Raw genomic sequence first — 16,349 nt, 5'->3', positions numbered from 1 at the left:
AAAAACACTTCATAGCCCGTCCCACAGTAACACATTTCCTAATGGTGCCGCTTCCTTTGGGGGCCATTTTCTTTCAAACCAACATCATATCCTTCTAGCTCAGGCTGGTCAAGTACTAACTTTGAGTTGCCCTTGAATTCATGGAACTCCTGTCTCCTAAGTTGCCATACCCATCTAAAAGCTGTTTTTTTGAATTACCACTAGATCCAGCTTTCTAGACATTAACTTGGATTCATAGTTTTCTAAAGGGGGCCTCCCTCTTTCTCATGGAAGAGTGATAAAAAGTTAGGTTGCTACATAGCTCAGATTTGGGAAGGGGAAGATAAAGCAAACAACTTTTTTTTAAAAAAAAAAAACAAAACTGATTTTATGTGTATGAATATTTTTGCCTGCATGTTTGTGGGTTGGTTCCACATGTGTGCCTGGTGCATGCAGAAGTCATATGGATGCTGGGAACTGAACCTGGGCCATCTACAAGAGTAGCAAATTCTCTTAACATCTGAGCCATCTGTCCAGTTCCAGATAAACAACCTATATGGTTAACCATCATTTTAAAAAACCCCAGTGGTAGTGGTGGTGCACACCTTTAGTCCCAACACTTGGGAGGCAGAGACAGGTGCATCTCTGTGAGTTCAAGGCCAGCCTGGTCTACAGAGAGTTCCAGGGCAGGCCCCAAAGCTACACAAAGAAACCTGTCTCGAAAAAACATCTGCCATTTATTTTTCCTTCCCCCCCCCCCCAACCAGCTCCACACATCTTTTAAAATAGAGTTGGGAATAATGGTCCCAAGCATATGCTTGAGTAGTCATATCTGTAAGAAAGGACAGAGTAGCAACTCTGAACTAAGCAATGGTTTCAGTGATTAGTCCTGTCCCGCTGTCACAGTTCTCATTCATTCATGGAATGTCCCAGTCACCCCCCTGAGGGAAAAGCAGGCCTACCACACACTGCCTGCTTTTTACAGGAGAACAATGTTCCATAGTGACAATTGCTTCATGCCCTGTAGCCTCACCTAAACCCTCCTCTCTACCCAGCCCCACCCTACCTTCCTCCATCTCTGACAAACATTTGGAACTAGTGTCTGATAACCTGATTACCTTCAGAGTCCTGGGTAAAGAGCAGGTTTGGCTGCAGATCTAACAGAGTAGGCCCATCTTGGCACTGAGCCTGAGGGCTGTCAGGAAACTGCCCCAAGCCTTGATTCCTAATGTTGGTTACATCTTGAAAGGGCATTTTAGTGTTGTGGGCTATGACCAGCTGGCCTTGGGAATCTTCCGTGAAAAGCTGACTCCAGGATTCCCTGTCATTCCTTTCACTGTCCCAGGAAAACACAGAAAGAGGACAAGGACTTTCTGTCACCAACAGCGGTTTTTTCCTACTCCAGGATTTGAACCTATAGGTTTGAGGATGTTCAGGAGCCTTCCTGTTTTCCTTGGCAGGCCCCTTTTCCCCCAGTTCAGCTTTGTCCAAGGACTGACAGCATTTATCACCAGATGGTCTGATGTGACTTCCCATGCCTGGACAGTTTGTCTTAGATCCATGAAGCCAGTCCCTTTTCCTCCTGGCCTCTCTTTGGTCCAGCAAACAAGAACTTTCTAAGTACTGAGTAAAGGAAGAAGCCAGGGAGGCTTCACATGATCCAGCGTCCATCATGTCAGGTTGTGGCATTGTAGTCAAAGACGGTGTTTCCAAACTGTGGCAACTGGAAATCTGGGGAGATGGAGGAAAATGTCCAGCTTCCTGGATGTCTGCAGGAGTTGAAGTGGCCAAAGGTGATACCAAGCTATCATACCCCAATTCCTGAACCAAACAATCTAGCTGGGTTCTCTTGCATTCTTTGTTGATCTGATTTTCTTTGAAAGACAAAACGCTTTTCTGGTTATCATTTGCCATTCCTAATGAAATGAAAGATAATTACATTAAAGAACAAACTGCCTGGAGCAGGATTTTGTTGGGTTTTCTGAAACCAGTATTAGCTACTGTAACTACTAAGGCACAGGAGTCCTAGGCTCTTGAAATAACTTCATGGCTAATAGACCTGTTTGCAATCTTGCTTTTCTCTGCCAAATGCTCTAAAACTCCCTACTCAAACACAGGGTGCTTCCAGTGTGCCGCTGCTACCTAATATGTCATGTATGGTTTATAGTCAGTTTGACCATGGCTGTCTTCTCCAAATCAGTTTTTGTTACATGATTTTTAACACAGGGCAAAACAAACTGTTTTTTTTTTTTTTTTTTTTTTTTAAACTGTGGTTCTACTGAACAATGGATCCTGCCACTAGCTAATTACACACTCAAATATTATCCATAAGGAAATACTCTCATGCCAGGTGGTGGTGGTACACACCTTTAATCTCAGCACTCGGGAGGCAGAGGCAGGTGGATCTCTTTGAGTTCAAGGCCGGCCTGAGTTCCGAAGCAACACAGAGAAACTCTCAAAACAAAACAAAAATATTCTCAGAAGATTATTTTGTAAAGACATAAAAAAAAAAAAACATTAACTATCAAAGTCTGGTAATAATAAGAGTAAATGTAGTTTTTCCACAATTCAGACATTTCATAGGAAAGTCAATGAAGATATTAGGATGCTAAATCAACCAGCTAGAAACTGAAAACAACCTAATCTAGCTAGTCCATTTCATGACCTGTGGGATCCTGTTCTCCGGTAAGGATGAATGAAACAACTCCCAGTCCACCTACATTATATCAAGATACAATTTTTAAAAAGTATCATGGTAAATTTACTTTTTTCTTCTCTAACACTGCAGAAACTGTTTAGTGAGAACCCTCAAATTTTCTTAGAATTCAACATAGAGTATATAAAGGGAAAGTTGGGTTTTTAAGGGGTAAGGGGAGCCTTTCCTTGTTAAATAAAAGCATAAGTTTTATTTGGAGGAGGAACAGTGCACATTAAGTTTATACAGATACCAAGAATGGGCCCTCCCAACACACACACACACACACACACACACCCTGGCTCTGTATACACACACACACACACACCCTGGCTCTGTATGCTGTAGCCAGCTCTGAACTCAGGTATGCCCTTCCTCACTGCTCTATCGGTGAATACAAATATTTAAAATTAGACCAAGCAGAACAGAACCAGCAAAGCACATGTATAAAAGCATGTATAATATTACTACTTCTCCAAAGAACATCTACAGTTCATACAGTTCAACACAGAGAAATGAACACAGTGGCTCTGCTTCTCAATAATAAGATGCCCAAGCAGGACACCATACCTGGTTGCAAGGTAACAAAGGATGCAATACTGGTCTGTCGAGTGACTCTTCTTTGAGTAAAAGAAGTATCGGGTTTTCTCTCCCCAGGAAGCAATGTCAGCATTTTGGTGCCTGGTTTGATTAAATGAGTCTGAAGGAGAAAAATAATTGAACCTGTTACTATTAACACCAGTGACTCTTGGAAACATTAGTTCCAACCCCATTCTCTAGGCCCTTTGTACTGGACATCACCTCCCACTACTTCTTGTCATGTTGAGGAACCTTACTTCAGGAATCACATGTTCCAACTAGCCCAGTCTTTCCAATTTTCAACAATGGTCAGAAAGGAGTATTTATCAAAGTTTCCAAAGATGAGGCATTCTTCTTTAGATTCAGAAATAATTAATTCTCACTGGTAAGTGATACATTTTCAATCAAATATTCACTTAGTGGTTCAGAACATGACCACAGAACCATATGGGTTGGGTTCAGATCAGTCTAACACCCTTTATGGTCAAAGTCCTGAAGAAATTTAGACTAGAACATAAAGGCAACAAACTTATAGCCAGCATTGTGTTACCTAGGGGAAAACTCAAAGCATTCACTAAAATCAGGAACAAGTCAAAGATGTCTACTCTTTCTACCCTGAACAAGTCCTAGTCTTAGCTGGAGAATAAGAAAAGCAAAAGGAAAGGGTTACAAATAGGAAACATCAAAGCATCCCTATTTATAAATTATAATATACATAGAGACCTCATATACTACCAGAAAATCTTCAAAATAAACACTTTAACAAGGTAGCAAGATACAGTAGCATACATACATCTGTAGCCTTCCTATATAGCAGTAACAAAGATGCCAAGAAGAAATCACAATCAAAATTACTTCAAAAAAGAATACACTGGAATGAACTTAACCAAATGAGTGAAAGGTCTCTATAATTATAATGGAAACTTGAATAAAACAGAGATCTCCCATGTTCATGACTTGGAAGAATTGATACCATGAAAGTGGTTATCCTACCTTGGTCATTAATACTGTCAACTTGACAGAGTTAAAACTGCTGAGAAGGCAAGCTTCTGGGCACAAGGGAAGGGGTCACTAGGTTGTCTTCTGAGGTGGGAAGACTCCCTCTTAAAGTAGGCAGTGCCATGCAGAAAAAGGAGAAAGCTGGCTGAGCCACCAGCACCCTTTCTCTGCCACCACTAGGATTTCACCACCACAAGGTACTATCCCCCCTCCAACTTGGAGCCAAAAATGAACTCACAGGAAGCTTAACAAAGCAATCTACAGATCCCATGCCATCCCCATCAAAACACCAATATTGTTCTTCACAGAAATAAGAGAAAACAACCTTAAAATTAATTTAGAAGCACTAAAGACCTTGGATAGCCAAAGCAATCCTGGGCAAAAAGAGTAATACAGGAGGTTTTGCCACATCCGATTCCAAGTTATGCTTCAGAACCATAATAATAAACAGCATGGTACTTGCACGAAAACACACATGTAGATCAATAGACCAGAATAAAAGACTTAACATTAACCCATGCAGTACAGCCACAAATCTAGATGCCAAAAAAATACTAACTGGAGGGGATGGAGAGATGGCTCAGAGGTTAAGAGCACTCGCTGTTCTTCCAGAGGTCCTGAGTTCAATTCCTAGCAACCACATGGTGGCTCACAACTATCCATAATGAGATCTGGCACCCTCTTCTGGACTAAAGGCATACATGCAGGCAGACCACTGTATACATAATAAATAAATCTTAAAAAAAAAAAAAAAAAAAAAAAAAAAATACTAACTGGAGCCTCTTAAACAGAAGGTGCTAAGTAAAGCTGTAAAACAATGAAACTAGGCCACAACCAGTTCCAAATGATCAGATTTTAATGTAAGAACGGAAATTGCTAAAGGAAAAAGTGGAGAAAATACTTAAAGGTAGAGACACACAAGGGAACTTTCTGTGTATGACTCCAGTTGTTCAGAGTATAAAACCAATTAACAAGCAGGATCTTCTGAAATTAAAAAGCCTCTGTATAGTAAAGGAAATAGTTAACTGAATGAAGAGACGGTCTACAGAAGAGGAGAAAAAAAAAAAAAACTGCCACCTATATATGAGACAGAGTATTAATATCTATAGCATATCAAGAGCTCCAATGACTAAACAAAAAAATAAACCCAATCAAGAAATGTACTAAGGAGGGGCTACAGAGATGGCTTGGCAGTTAAGAGCACACACTGCTCTTGCAGAGAACTGGAATTTAGTTTCCAGTATCCATATCAGGCAGCTCACAACAGCCTGCAACTCCAGCACCAGGAGAGCCTCTATGGGTATCTGCACTCTTGAGCACATATCCACACAGAGTGTGAGACCAGTGTAGACTTACACATCAAGCTCCAGGACAGCCAGAAATACACAGAAAGACCCTACCTCAAAAATAATAAATTTATAATGTGTGAAGGAACCGAATAGAGTTCTCAAATGGATATAAAAATATTCAATGTCCTTATTCCTTATGAAAATTCAAATTAAAACGACTCTGATACGACTCTGATGAAGCGCACACACTTGATCCCAGCACTCAGGGGGCAGAGGCCAGTTTGATCTACAGAGTGAGTTCCAGGACTACACAGAAAAACCCTGTCTCAAAAAACCCAAAAAATAAACTATTCTGAGATTCCATCTAACACTTGGCAGAGTGGCTAACAAGAACATAAATAAGGGGCTTTTCTTAGCTGGGTTTCTAAGTTGCTGTAATGAAACACCATGACCAAAAAAAAGCAAGTTGGGAAGGAAAGAGTTTATGGCTTCCACTTCCATTGTTGCTCATCACCAAAGGAAGTCAGAACAGGAATTCAAGCAGGGCAGGAACCTGGAAGCAGGAGCTGATGCAGAGGCCAAGGAGGAGTACTGCTTGCTTACAGGCTTGCTCAGCCTACTTTTTAATGGAACCTAGGACCACCAGCCCAGGGATGGCACCACCCACAATGGGCTGGGCCCTGCCCCATCAATCACTAATTAAGAAAATGTCTTACAGCTGGATCTTGAGGTATTTTCTCAATTGAGGCTCCTTCCTCTCTGATAGTACAGGGCAGGAGAGACGGCTCAGCGATTACGAGCACTGGCTACTACTCCTCCAGAAGACCCAGGTCAAACGCTAACAAGTTTCAGGAGATCTGGTGTCCTCTTCTGGCCTCTGAGGGCACACTAGGCATGTACCTGGTACACAAGTCATACATGTAGGCAAAACACCCATACTCATAAACTAAAACTTAAGGGGAAGGAAAATGACAAATGTGGGGGGAAACAGAACCCTTTATTCATTGGTGACAGGAGTGTAACCTGATGCAGCCACAGGGGAGATCAGTGTGGACCTTTTCAAAAAACAAACACAAGCAAAAAAATCCTAAAACTAGCATATGGTACACCTCTTCTACTCCTAGGCATATGCCCCAAGGCAGAGATACTTGTTCGTTCACGTTTATTGCTGCTCTATTCCCAACACCAAGGAGATGGCATCAACCCAGATGTCCATCAACAGAAGAGAACAGATAATGAAAATGTGGTATACATACACAATAGAATTATTCAATCTTAAAGAAAATAAAATTAAGCAATTTTCAGGAAAGTGGATGGAATTGGAAACTTACATTGTGAGGTAACAAAGCCTCACAAATACAAATACTGCTTGCGCTCTCATCAGTTTGGACTCAAGTTCTAATTCATACAAATCCACATCTATGTGGAGGGTATCAAGATGGTATAAATTCCAGGAAAGTAGGAAAGGGCCTATGAGAGGAGAAAAAACAAACTTCAAGAGAAGCAGGAGAGTAAAATGTGTAAGAGTGAAAACCCTGTGGGCAGAAGGGTTTGGACCAGGAAAGAGGTGTAGGAATGAAGATGGTACCAGGAAATAGACACACACATACCTCTTAAGGAAACCTGCTGCTTTGCATGCTGTAAAGTATAAAGTACAAGCCATCAAATAGCACTAACACTTCAAGGCTGGCTTCCCTAGCTTGGAAACACTTTCCAGACCAATGTGTACCCATACTGAGCACTACGGTCTTCGTGAAATAAGTCAACAGGAGACTGGGACTTGGGGAAGCTGAGGTAGGATCTGCAAGTCGAAGATGACTTTCAGATCCACAGTGATCCCATCAGTCTACTGCTCAAGCTACACTTGTATTAGGGAAATGGCCATCAGAAACTGCAGGCTGAATGATTGATCCCAGAGCTCACAGACAACAAAGACAATGGAGCTTCCACAACCCAGGTAAAACAATCATGAGTTTCCATATCATATGCTCTCCTGCTAATGTGATCATCATATTTTTCCATGAAAGAGAGCCCTTATTGCTTCACTTTGAATTGGGGGGAAATTCTATGGCCATCTTGACTAATAACCTAAATCCCCAAACCAGAATGCATGCACTTCTGCCTTGCTCCCTGGAGATGCTCACTCTTGGAACCTAGCCAACACATTTTAAGACACCCACGCTGGCATATGGGGCTTTCAATTTTATGGGAACACACACATCTTAAATATGAGAAATATTGTGAATGATATTTGAGAATCTACATGCAAGATGCTGAAGTGCAAATAAAACAGACTCTGCCCTGGAAAAGTTTACAGCTATGAAGAGAAAACAAGTTGTTAATTAATAGTTACTACATATATGCTAAATCCTATAAAGAAACTATTCAGAAAACCCCACGTTAGAAAAGTGTAAGCCCATAAGCCCTCGATTGGCAACCCTGGCTCAGTGGTGCAGGCCTTTGAATCAGCACTCAGCAGGCAGAAGCAGGCAAAGCTCTGTTGAGTTCAAGGCCAAACTGGTCTACACAGTGAGTTCCAGGCCAGCCAGGGTTACACGGTGTAATAAACACACAAAGCTTTTTGCTAAGTTGGTCATTATTAGTTACTTCTCCAATGCTGTGCTAAAACACCATGACCAAGACAACTTACAGGAATTTGTGTTTACAATTCCAGAGGGTCAAGAGTCTGTCATGGAGAAGTGTGGCAGCAAGCAATAGGCATGGCAGCTGGAGGGATCCCTTCCTGGCTGAGGGATCACATCTTGAACTTCAAACATGAGACAGAGAGCACAAGGCAGAAATGGCACAAGTCTTTAAACTCAAAGCTTGCCTCCACTGACGTACTCCCGCTTAGGAGGCCACAGCTCCTAAGCCTCCTCAAACAGCACCACCAGCTGGGACCAAGTATCCAAACGGCCAAGACTATGGGATGATCTCCTTCAAACCACCAGGCATCTTTGGTAGGCACCAAAGGAAACTCAAAGTGCTGTCAGACCACCGCACTGTCTGTCAGCTGTAGCTGTCTTAGAATACCTATGGCCTTGGGGATCTACTGAACACCCTCAGTGGAATATTAAAGATTCTGAGAACAGAGAGGAACTCCTTTGGCTGATTCTCCTATCTCAAAATAAAAACATTCTCTATGTGTACTTTGTACTACTGAAGAAAGCCTGCCTATGAGCCAAGCATGGTGGTGCATGCTTGTAATTCCAGAACTTAGAAGGTAAAGAAGGATTATTAGTTCAAGGCCATCCTCAGCAATACAGCAAGCAAGTTGGAGGTCAGTCAGCACAGGCGGTAGGGGGCGCTATTCTTTGCTGGATATGGGTGTGCATGACTATAATCCTAAATCAAGAGAACAGAGGAGGACTCACAGGGTCAATGCCTTTTATGAGTCCCTGACATTATCCAAACATGTTTTCCTTGGAGACTTCCAACTGGTAGGCTTAAAGAGAGTAGACCTGAGTTCCATGAGTGGTAAGGTTAGTAACCAGTCAGTGTCTGGTAGGTAAAAGCAACAAAGGTACTAAGACAGGCCACACTTGCTGTCCCTCAGGGAACTGGTCACCAGCAAACAGCTGTATAGGGCAGGTAACTGGTTTGACCACACTAAGGAACTCAGGGATTCCAGGTTAAGGTACAAACTTAAAAACTGTTAGAGCGTTCAGACCATCCAACAGCACTTCAATGCACCAGGTAACAGGAGTGGCCTCGAACCAGCAGGGGACAGGGCTTATAAATGAAAATGAAAACAAAAACAAAAACAAAACAAAAAGAAAAAAAATGCAAGCTGAGAGAGGTAAATGCCTTGGCATTATCTGATTGGAGTAAGGGGATGACTCTTTGGCCAACCGACCCTGGGGTCAAGCAAGCATTTGGAAATTCCTGTTAGGACATCTAGTGACCATGATAAGCTGTTTGTTAGTTCTGTGACCTGCTGACTCAACAGATGGGGGGGGGGGGGCCTGAAGCAATGTTTAGCCATTTGTAGTTTCTCGTGGAACTGGATTTAGGGTCCAGTCAGGGACTTCTCAAGATGATGTCTAGTGTAAAATGGCATTAGTGTTGCCTGGTCCCACAAAATATATAGCATACAGTATGCCAGATGGACAATGCTATAGTGAAAAATAAAGGCGAGGAGTGTGTGGCGCAGCCACAAAGGCTCCTATTTTATGGGGGCCATGGAGGTGCACATGCAGAATACAGCAGTGTAACTGTCAGATCCCTCCACACTAGAGCAGAGAAGAGCAAAGCCCCAGGCAGAGGTGATGCAGTTCAGCGTCGGAGAGAACAAAACATGACATACAACAAACCTCCGTGGAAGTTTGCTGATGGGGGGTAAAAGAAGAGGTCCTCACGTCAACCAGGAAAGGGAAGTGACAAGGCGGGAGAGGAATGGGACAAGCGCATCCTGCCAGGTGACGGGGCGGCCAGCATAATGCCTCGATGCTAACAAGAGGTACTTGAAGCAGCAAGGTCAGAGTTGTTCTTTGCTGCAGCTTCGGGTGATGAAACACGATCCACCAAACTCAACAAACCCACTGGAGTTGAGTTTATGGGGAAAGGAGCAAAGGGAGGGGTGGGTGTTAACCCATCAGGAGCAGAAATGAAAGGAGAGAGAACAGGTGTGAGGCCCTTGCTTATAAAGGGAACAGGAGGGTTTAGAATGAGTCTCGGCAGTTGGGGTCATTGAAACTGGAATCATGGAGCTGTTGCTGACCCAGCTCCGTGTGGCCTCAGCTCCACATGGTTTCTGCATGCAGAGTCCTTATGCAGCCACCTAACGCATGCACGACACAGCCACGAAACCTTTGACAGCCTTTGAGCTGTCAGTGAGGAGCAATCACCTGTCAAAGATGGATCCCGGGGTGAGACGAGGGGAGGTAGCCTGGAGAAGAGCAATCCTGGGACGAGGACTTAAGAGGTCCTGAACCAGGAAAGGTTCCTAAGGAGAAGGCACAGGTCCAGGAGAGGGCTGGTGCAGAGTGACAGGTGGGTGCTGAGGAGAAACCACTGGGGCAGGAGGAGAGGTGTGGAGAGCAGAAACGGGGCCAGGTTGCCCAAGACCCGGATATCAACAGTCAGTACGGCTGGAGCAGACAGAATGAGGCAGAGAAATGGACCAGATGAAAGAAAGCTGTAATGGCGGCGTGAGAGCAGATACACATCCAAACAGTGCCATGGGACTTAAAGGGAACTTCTGGTTGTTATGGGGGGAGGGTTACATTTAACTGAGCAAATGGTCATTCTGGCCCGTGTTGAGATACAGGGTAAGAAATATGACTATAAACTAGGCATTGGGGCATACTCTCATGATCCCAGTATGTGGGAAGCTGAGGCTGGAAGATGTTGAGTTTGGGAACATAGTGGGACCTTGTCTGAAGGGGGCAGGGGCACAGAACAGAGGATATAGTAGGTGGTAAAGGGAGGGCTTGCATACCACACAAGAGGCTTAGACACAGTGAGGCCCTATGTTCAGCCAAGGACAAACTGATTGGATGGAAGAAGGAGGAACAGAGCAAAGGATTCTGACTGTATCTGAAAGCTGAGCAGAGAATGTGCTGACTGGGTGAATGCCAATACAGTTGCCCAGGATCCAGGCAGCATGCAGTGCTCCACCACGCTGGCCTCAAAACCAGGGATGACTCAGCCAAAAGATTTCTGGTATGTCCTCAACTCCATTTCTCCTGATCATGTCCTTTAATTATAGTGACATTTAAATGTAACACAGTGGAAAGGGCAAAGATATTAATAGTCTTAAATTGGTGTTGTCTCTCTAATGTGTAGGAAGAAACCTTTTTTCCTAAGGGCTCACTAGGATGTGTTTACACACACACATATTCTATCATACATCTCCACACGCATACAAAGTAGAAAAGATTAAAAAGGCTGGGAGAGTTGCTTAGTGGCATGTTGGAGGCCCTAGATTCCATTCCTAGGGCTGAGGATGAGGAGGCAGTGGATGTTTTTCAATGTTTTTGTTTTTCAAGACAGGGTTTCCTCTGTGAAACAGCCCTGGCTGTCCTGGAACTAACTCTGTAGACCAGGCTGGCCTTGAATTTACAGAGATCCTCCTGCCTCTGCCTCCTGACTGGGACTAAAGGCATGCACGCCACCTGCCACCAACCAGCTAAATATTTTTTTAAAATTAAAAAAAGGAAACAACCACTATCTGCTGTACCAAGACCTAGGTGATGAGGCCAACCCTGCACACCTGTGGTAGTGAGAATAGAGGAGACGCACCCACTCTAAATAGAGGCCGAACTGTATGCTACCCTCATCCTCCAAAATAACAGTTTTATTCAAGGACCAAGAGGCGAGAAGCAGGTTTTCCAAAGCACTGGCCAGTAGAAATGCCCTGTGTGCCTCTCTTATACTCTAGAAGAAGCAGGTTTTTGTATCCTATTTTTAAAAAAAGATGCTGTGTCTTCTCTGGTATTTGAAGTGGTTTATAAGACTATAGTAGGAAAAAAAAATATATCCAACACTCGCAGCCTAGCAACCAATCCAGGCAGCAAACACCAGCTAAGTAGCCAGGTGGTAGTAACGCTCACTTTTAATCCTGGCACTCAGGATGCAGAGGCAAGTGGATCTCTGTAAGTTCAAGGCCAGCCTGGTCTACAGGCAGAGTTCCAGAACATATTTCAAAGCAACAAAGAAAACCTGTCTCGGGAAAAAACAAAACAAAACAAAAACAAAAACAAAAAAAACAGCTAAGTGTCCTCTGACTCAATTCATTTTGATGACCCCATTACCCACAGATGATGTCAGATCCCACAGGTTGAATCGGTCCCTGGGAATACTATCCCTTTAGATGGCAATCCCCAGCCCCAGGGTTGTTTTACCTGTGCTATGTTTGTAAGTCCACAAACCAGTTATTTGCTCCTCCAGGCTCACAGAGCCCAGAGAAACACTAGCATCTATTGTTTTCTTTCAATATTACAAAGAGCCCAGTGTGATAACATACACTGTCATCTCAGCAGGAGGGAGGGAGGCAGGAGGATCAAGGAAAGTTCAAATCCAGCCTGGTCTACATAGTGAGCTCCAAAGAAGGAAAACCAACAAACAAAAATAGTAATAATAACACAGGATACCAAAGAACAGATACACATGGTGAGGTGAGGGAGGATGTATAACATTCATCACAGAAATGGCTTTTGGGTTTTGTGCTTGTTATGTTTCCCAAGACAGTCTCACTGTATGGTTCAAGCTGACCTGGAACTCGTCCATAGCAAGATGGCCTCAAACATTCAATCAATCCTCTTGCCTCCAGTTTCTAAGTCACATGCCATCAAGCCCAGCTTAGAAGCTGTTTTAAATAAGATGGGGGACTGGAGAGATAGTTCGCCAGTTAAGAGCACTGACTGCTCTTCAAGGTCCCAGGTTCAATTCTTAGCATGCACAAGGTGGCTCACAACTGTCTGTAACTTCAGTTCCAGGGAATCTGACACCTTCACACCCAATGCACATAAAATAAATTCAAATTAAATTATTTAAAAAAATGGAAGACAACTTTTCATCAATTAGGGACTACCGAAAAGATACAGACAGACACACAAAACACACACACACACACACACTCGCTCGCACTGCTATGGACACTGGTCACGTGGAGTTCCTATAGTGAAACGTTAACTCCTACTGAGATGGTACTTGAAGATGGAGGTAATTAGTATTGATGAGGTTGAGTGGGCCTCTGATGACACTTAGAAAGCCTGCTGTTTCTTCATCCATATGCCTGCACAGGCATACATCACAGTTATCACCTAAGCACACTGTTTGCAAGAATCCTTACCAGATACAACGACAATGTCACCCTGATCTCAAGACTTACAGTCTTGAGAATTGAGAAAACCAATTCTGTTCTTTAAACCATCTAGTCTATGGTATTTTGTTATGGCCCTGCATGGACCCCCGAGGCACTTTGAGCAAGCCTGACGCTGTGGCTGGAACTCCTTGCTCCAGAGCTATTATTGGTACTCTTCCTATTTTGATAACACACACCTCGTGGGGTTATCAGCCTAAAAATCCTGTTATTTTTCACTGTGCTGTAAGTCAGTATTTAAACCCGCTCCATCCCCTCACTAAACAGCATTCCGGCATTGTCATTGAACAAATGACCCACTGTCTTGTCTCTTTATTTCAATCTCTAGGCCTTCGCCCAATTCGTGGAACAGATCGTAGTGTGGGTACTACACCCTGGGTTGACAAAAGCAATATTACTGCATACAATGAATGACATTCTATACGTGTAACATTACAAAGGCATGAGGCAGCTCTATGAAAACATGATTCTTGAGGCAAGAAGTAAAAACACAAGTTGCAGGCTGGAGACATGGCTCAGTGGTTAAGACAGCTTGCTGTTCTTCCAAAGGACACAAGTTCAGTTCCTAGCACCCACATCAGGCAGTTCACAACTGCCTGTAACTCCAAGGTCATCCATACAGGCATGTATGTACAAATAAAAAAAATGCTTAAAAATAAATCTTAAACACACACAGGCTGGAGAGATGGCTCAGTGGTTAAGAGCACATACTGTTCTTAAGGACCTGAGTTTGATGCCTAGCATCCATAAGGTGGCCTTACAACTGCCTATAACCCCAGCTTCAGGGAAAATCTCACACCTCTGACCTCTATCGGCATTTGTTTTCATGTGCACATACCTCACACACTAATACATAATGAAAATAAAACATCTAAACACACACATACAAATTGCTAAACAATGTATAGCACACTACTATTTGTAAAAAGCGGGGGAAAAGATGCATTTGCTTGCTGCATACATAGAATATCCCTGGAAAAATATAGTAATTCCAGGCAAAAGCTCATTGTATGCACTATAAATAGCAGAGCACATCAATATATTATCTATTCCAAAAGTGTTCTTAAGAGGGAAAAAATACCCCTCAAAAAAATGACTTCATCCAGGCAGCAGTGGCCTTTAATCCCAGCACTCAGGCAAACGCAGATACATGCTCTGGTTTACAGAGCAAGGTCCAGGACAGATAGGGCTGTACGGAGAAACCCTGGAGTGGGGGAATGTCTTCAGTTCCAAGACGGTTTTAAGAACCCTCCATTTTTTTCGCTGAGCATGGTGCCACACACTAACCCCAGCAATCAGGCAGACAGGTGGCTTTCTTTAAGTTCAAGGCCAGCCTGTTCTACAAAATGAGGTCTAGAATAGCCAGAGCTACAAAATAGACTCTGGCTCAAAAAAAAAAAAAAAAATCTTCCATTTTCATCAGTAAAAATGGCTAAGAGCTGGTCTTTAGCCTGCTAATGAACCATTCAACTATTCAAATCTCCACCCGTTCAGTTCAATCTGCCTTAATAGTCCCAAATCAATAGTGATCTTTCTGAACACCAAAAATCGCATCTTTCTTGAAACTTAGGAGACATACATGTTCTGCCTAATTAAACAGACTGGTACTACTATATAGCTGTACCAAAAAAAGATAACATTCATTACCTGAAACCCTAAGCACAATGGCCAGCATAAAATGCTAAACAACAATTATCTCACATTTGCTGGTAATGACCTAATTGGGTGAACCTGGCATACTCAACCCTCCTTCGCTGGTAAAAGGATCAATGACACCGCCAACGCATATTAAATGCCTATTGTAGTCTCCAGCACCCCAGAGATGCCCATTAAATGGGCATTTCGATGCCCCCACCCTCACCCCGCAAAGTTGCTGGTTCTAGCAAGCTGGGGAGAACACATCCTGTGGGTGACCTAGCTAAGCCCCTCCCAGGATGCCATAGGTCGGCTCCAGCTTAGGCAGTGCGCAGCCCATCGCCCCGAAGCTGTCCTCTCTCCATCCCGGCCCCCTCCTCTCAGGCGTCCACAACGCCTCAACGATGGCGTCCCACCTGCACCTTCCGCCTCTTCAGCGCCGCCGCGTCCAGCCACACACCACAAGCCTCTTCCTCTGGCCTTTTGCGTCTCATGGCGGACTCCGCAACCGCCCTTTGCGCCATCGCGCGTTTGGATCTCGCGCCGCTGCGGGAGGAGGGGCCTCGCCGTGGCCGTCAAGACGCAGGCCCCGCCTCTGACCACGCCCAGTGTGCAGGAGAGACTGGGACGTTTTCCCGGGCGCTGGTCTCTTCCCGCCTTCCCAACCATTCCTCTGTGAACTCTACAGAAAGCCCTTTGCGTGCGTGGGTCGCCGCCACGTTTAGCTTGGAAGAACTGCACATTTTTCATATATATAATTTTATTATTGTATATATGTGTGTATTATATGAATATATAATAAAAGTAAATAAGATTAATGTTTATACATGTGAAATGTATATATAATTGTTTTAAATTATATAGGTATGTGTCTACTTGTGGGTTAGTGCAGGTATACGCGGAGGACAGAAATTAGATCCCCTGGATGAAGCTAGAATTAATAGGTTCTTTGAGTTGCCATGTGAGTCTTTTGCAAGAGCAGCCAGTACTCTTAACCACTGAGCCATCCTCCAGTCCCAGACTGCACTTTTGACTACCCGGAGCCTCCCTCCCATAAAGGAAGCTGTGGATCCAGGCTCTGCAATCCACTTCAACCCCCCTTGCCCCATTGCTGACCTAATGGTCACCCCTCACTCGAGGTTGTCACTAATTGGCATGGAAAAGTAACCAAACTACTACATGGAAGATTTCTGAAAACATGAAATAAAAGTTGGAATCAAGGGTTGAGGATATAGCTCATTTGAGATAGTGCTTGTCTAGCATGATGGGTTAATACTAAAACTTGAGAGACAGGCAGATTTCTGTGAGCAAAACTAAAAGTAAATTTATTATGTATAATTATGTCTAT

The 16,349-nt window shown here is 43.6% G+C and overlaps 1 protein-coding gene across 1 annotated transcript; it reads right to left on the bottom strand.

The window, feature by feature from the left end:
* Positions 1-963: 963 nt before the first annotated feature.
* Aunip (aurora kinase A and ninein interacting protein) lies at positions 964-15,495 on the bottom strand. Its single transcript, XM_051173520.1, has 3 exons — positions 15,418-15,495; positions 3,245-3,374; positions 964-1,895 (listed from the first exon to the last, which is right to left on the bottom strand). Exons 1-3 carry the CDS (start codon positions 15,493-15,495, stop codon positions 1,075-1,077), a joined length of 1,029 nt encoding a protein of 342 aa, XP_051029477.1. The 3' UTR covers positions 964-1,074.
* Positions 15,496-16,349: the final 854 nt, after the last annotated feature.

This window comes from Phodopus roborovskii, unplaced genomic scaffold, assembly GCF_943737965.1.
Source record: "Phodopus roborovskii unplaced genomic scaffold, PHOROB, whole genome shotgun sequence".
In the NCBI taxonomy this organism is placed as follows: domain Eukaryota; kingdom Metazoa; phylum Chordata; class Mammalia; order Rodentia; family Cricetidae; genus Phodopus; species Phodopus roborovskii.
The sequence above is the reverse complement of the archived record's forward strand: the minus strand, read 5'-3'. Positions and strand labels throughout refer to the sequence as shown.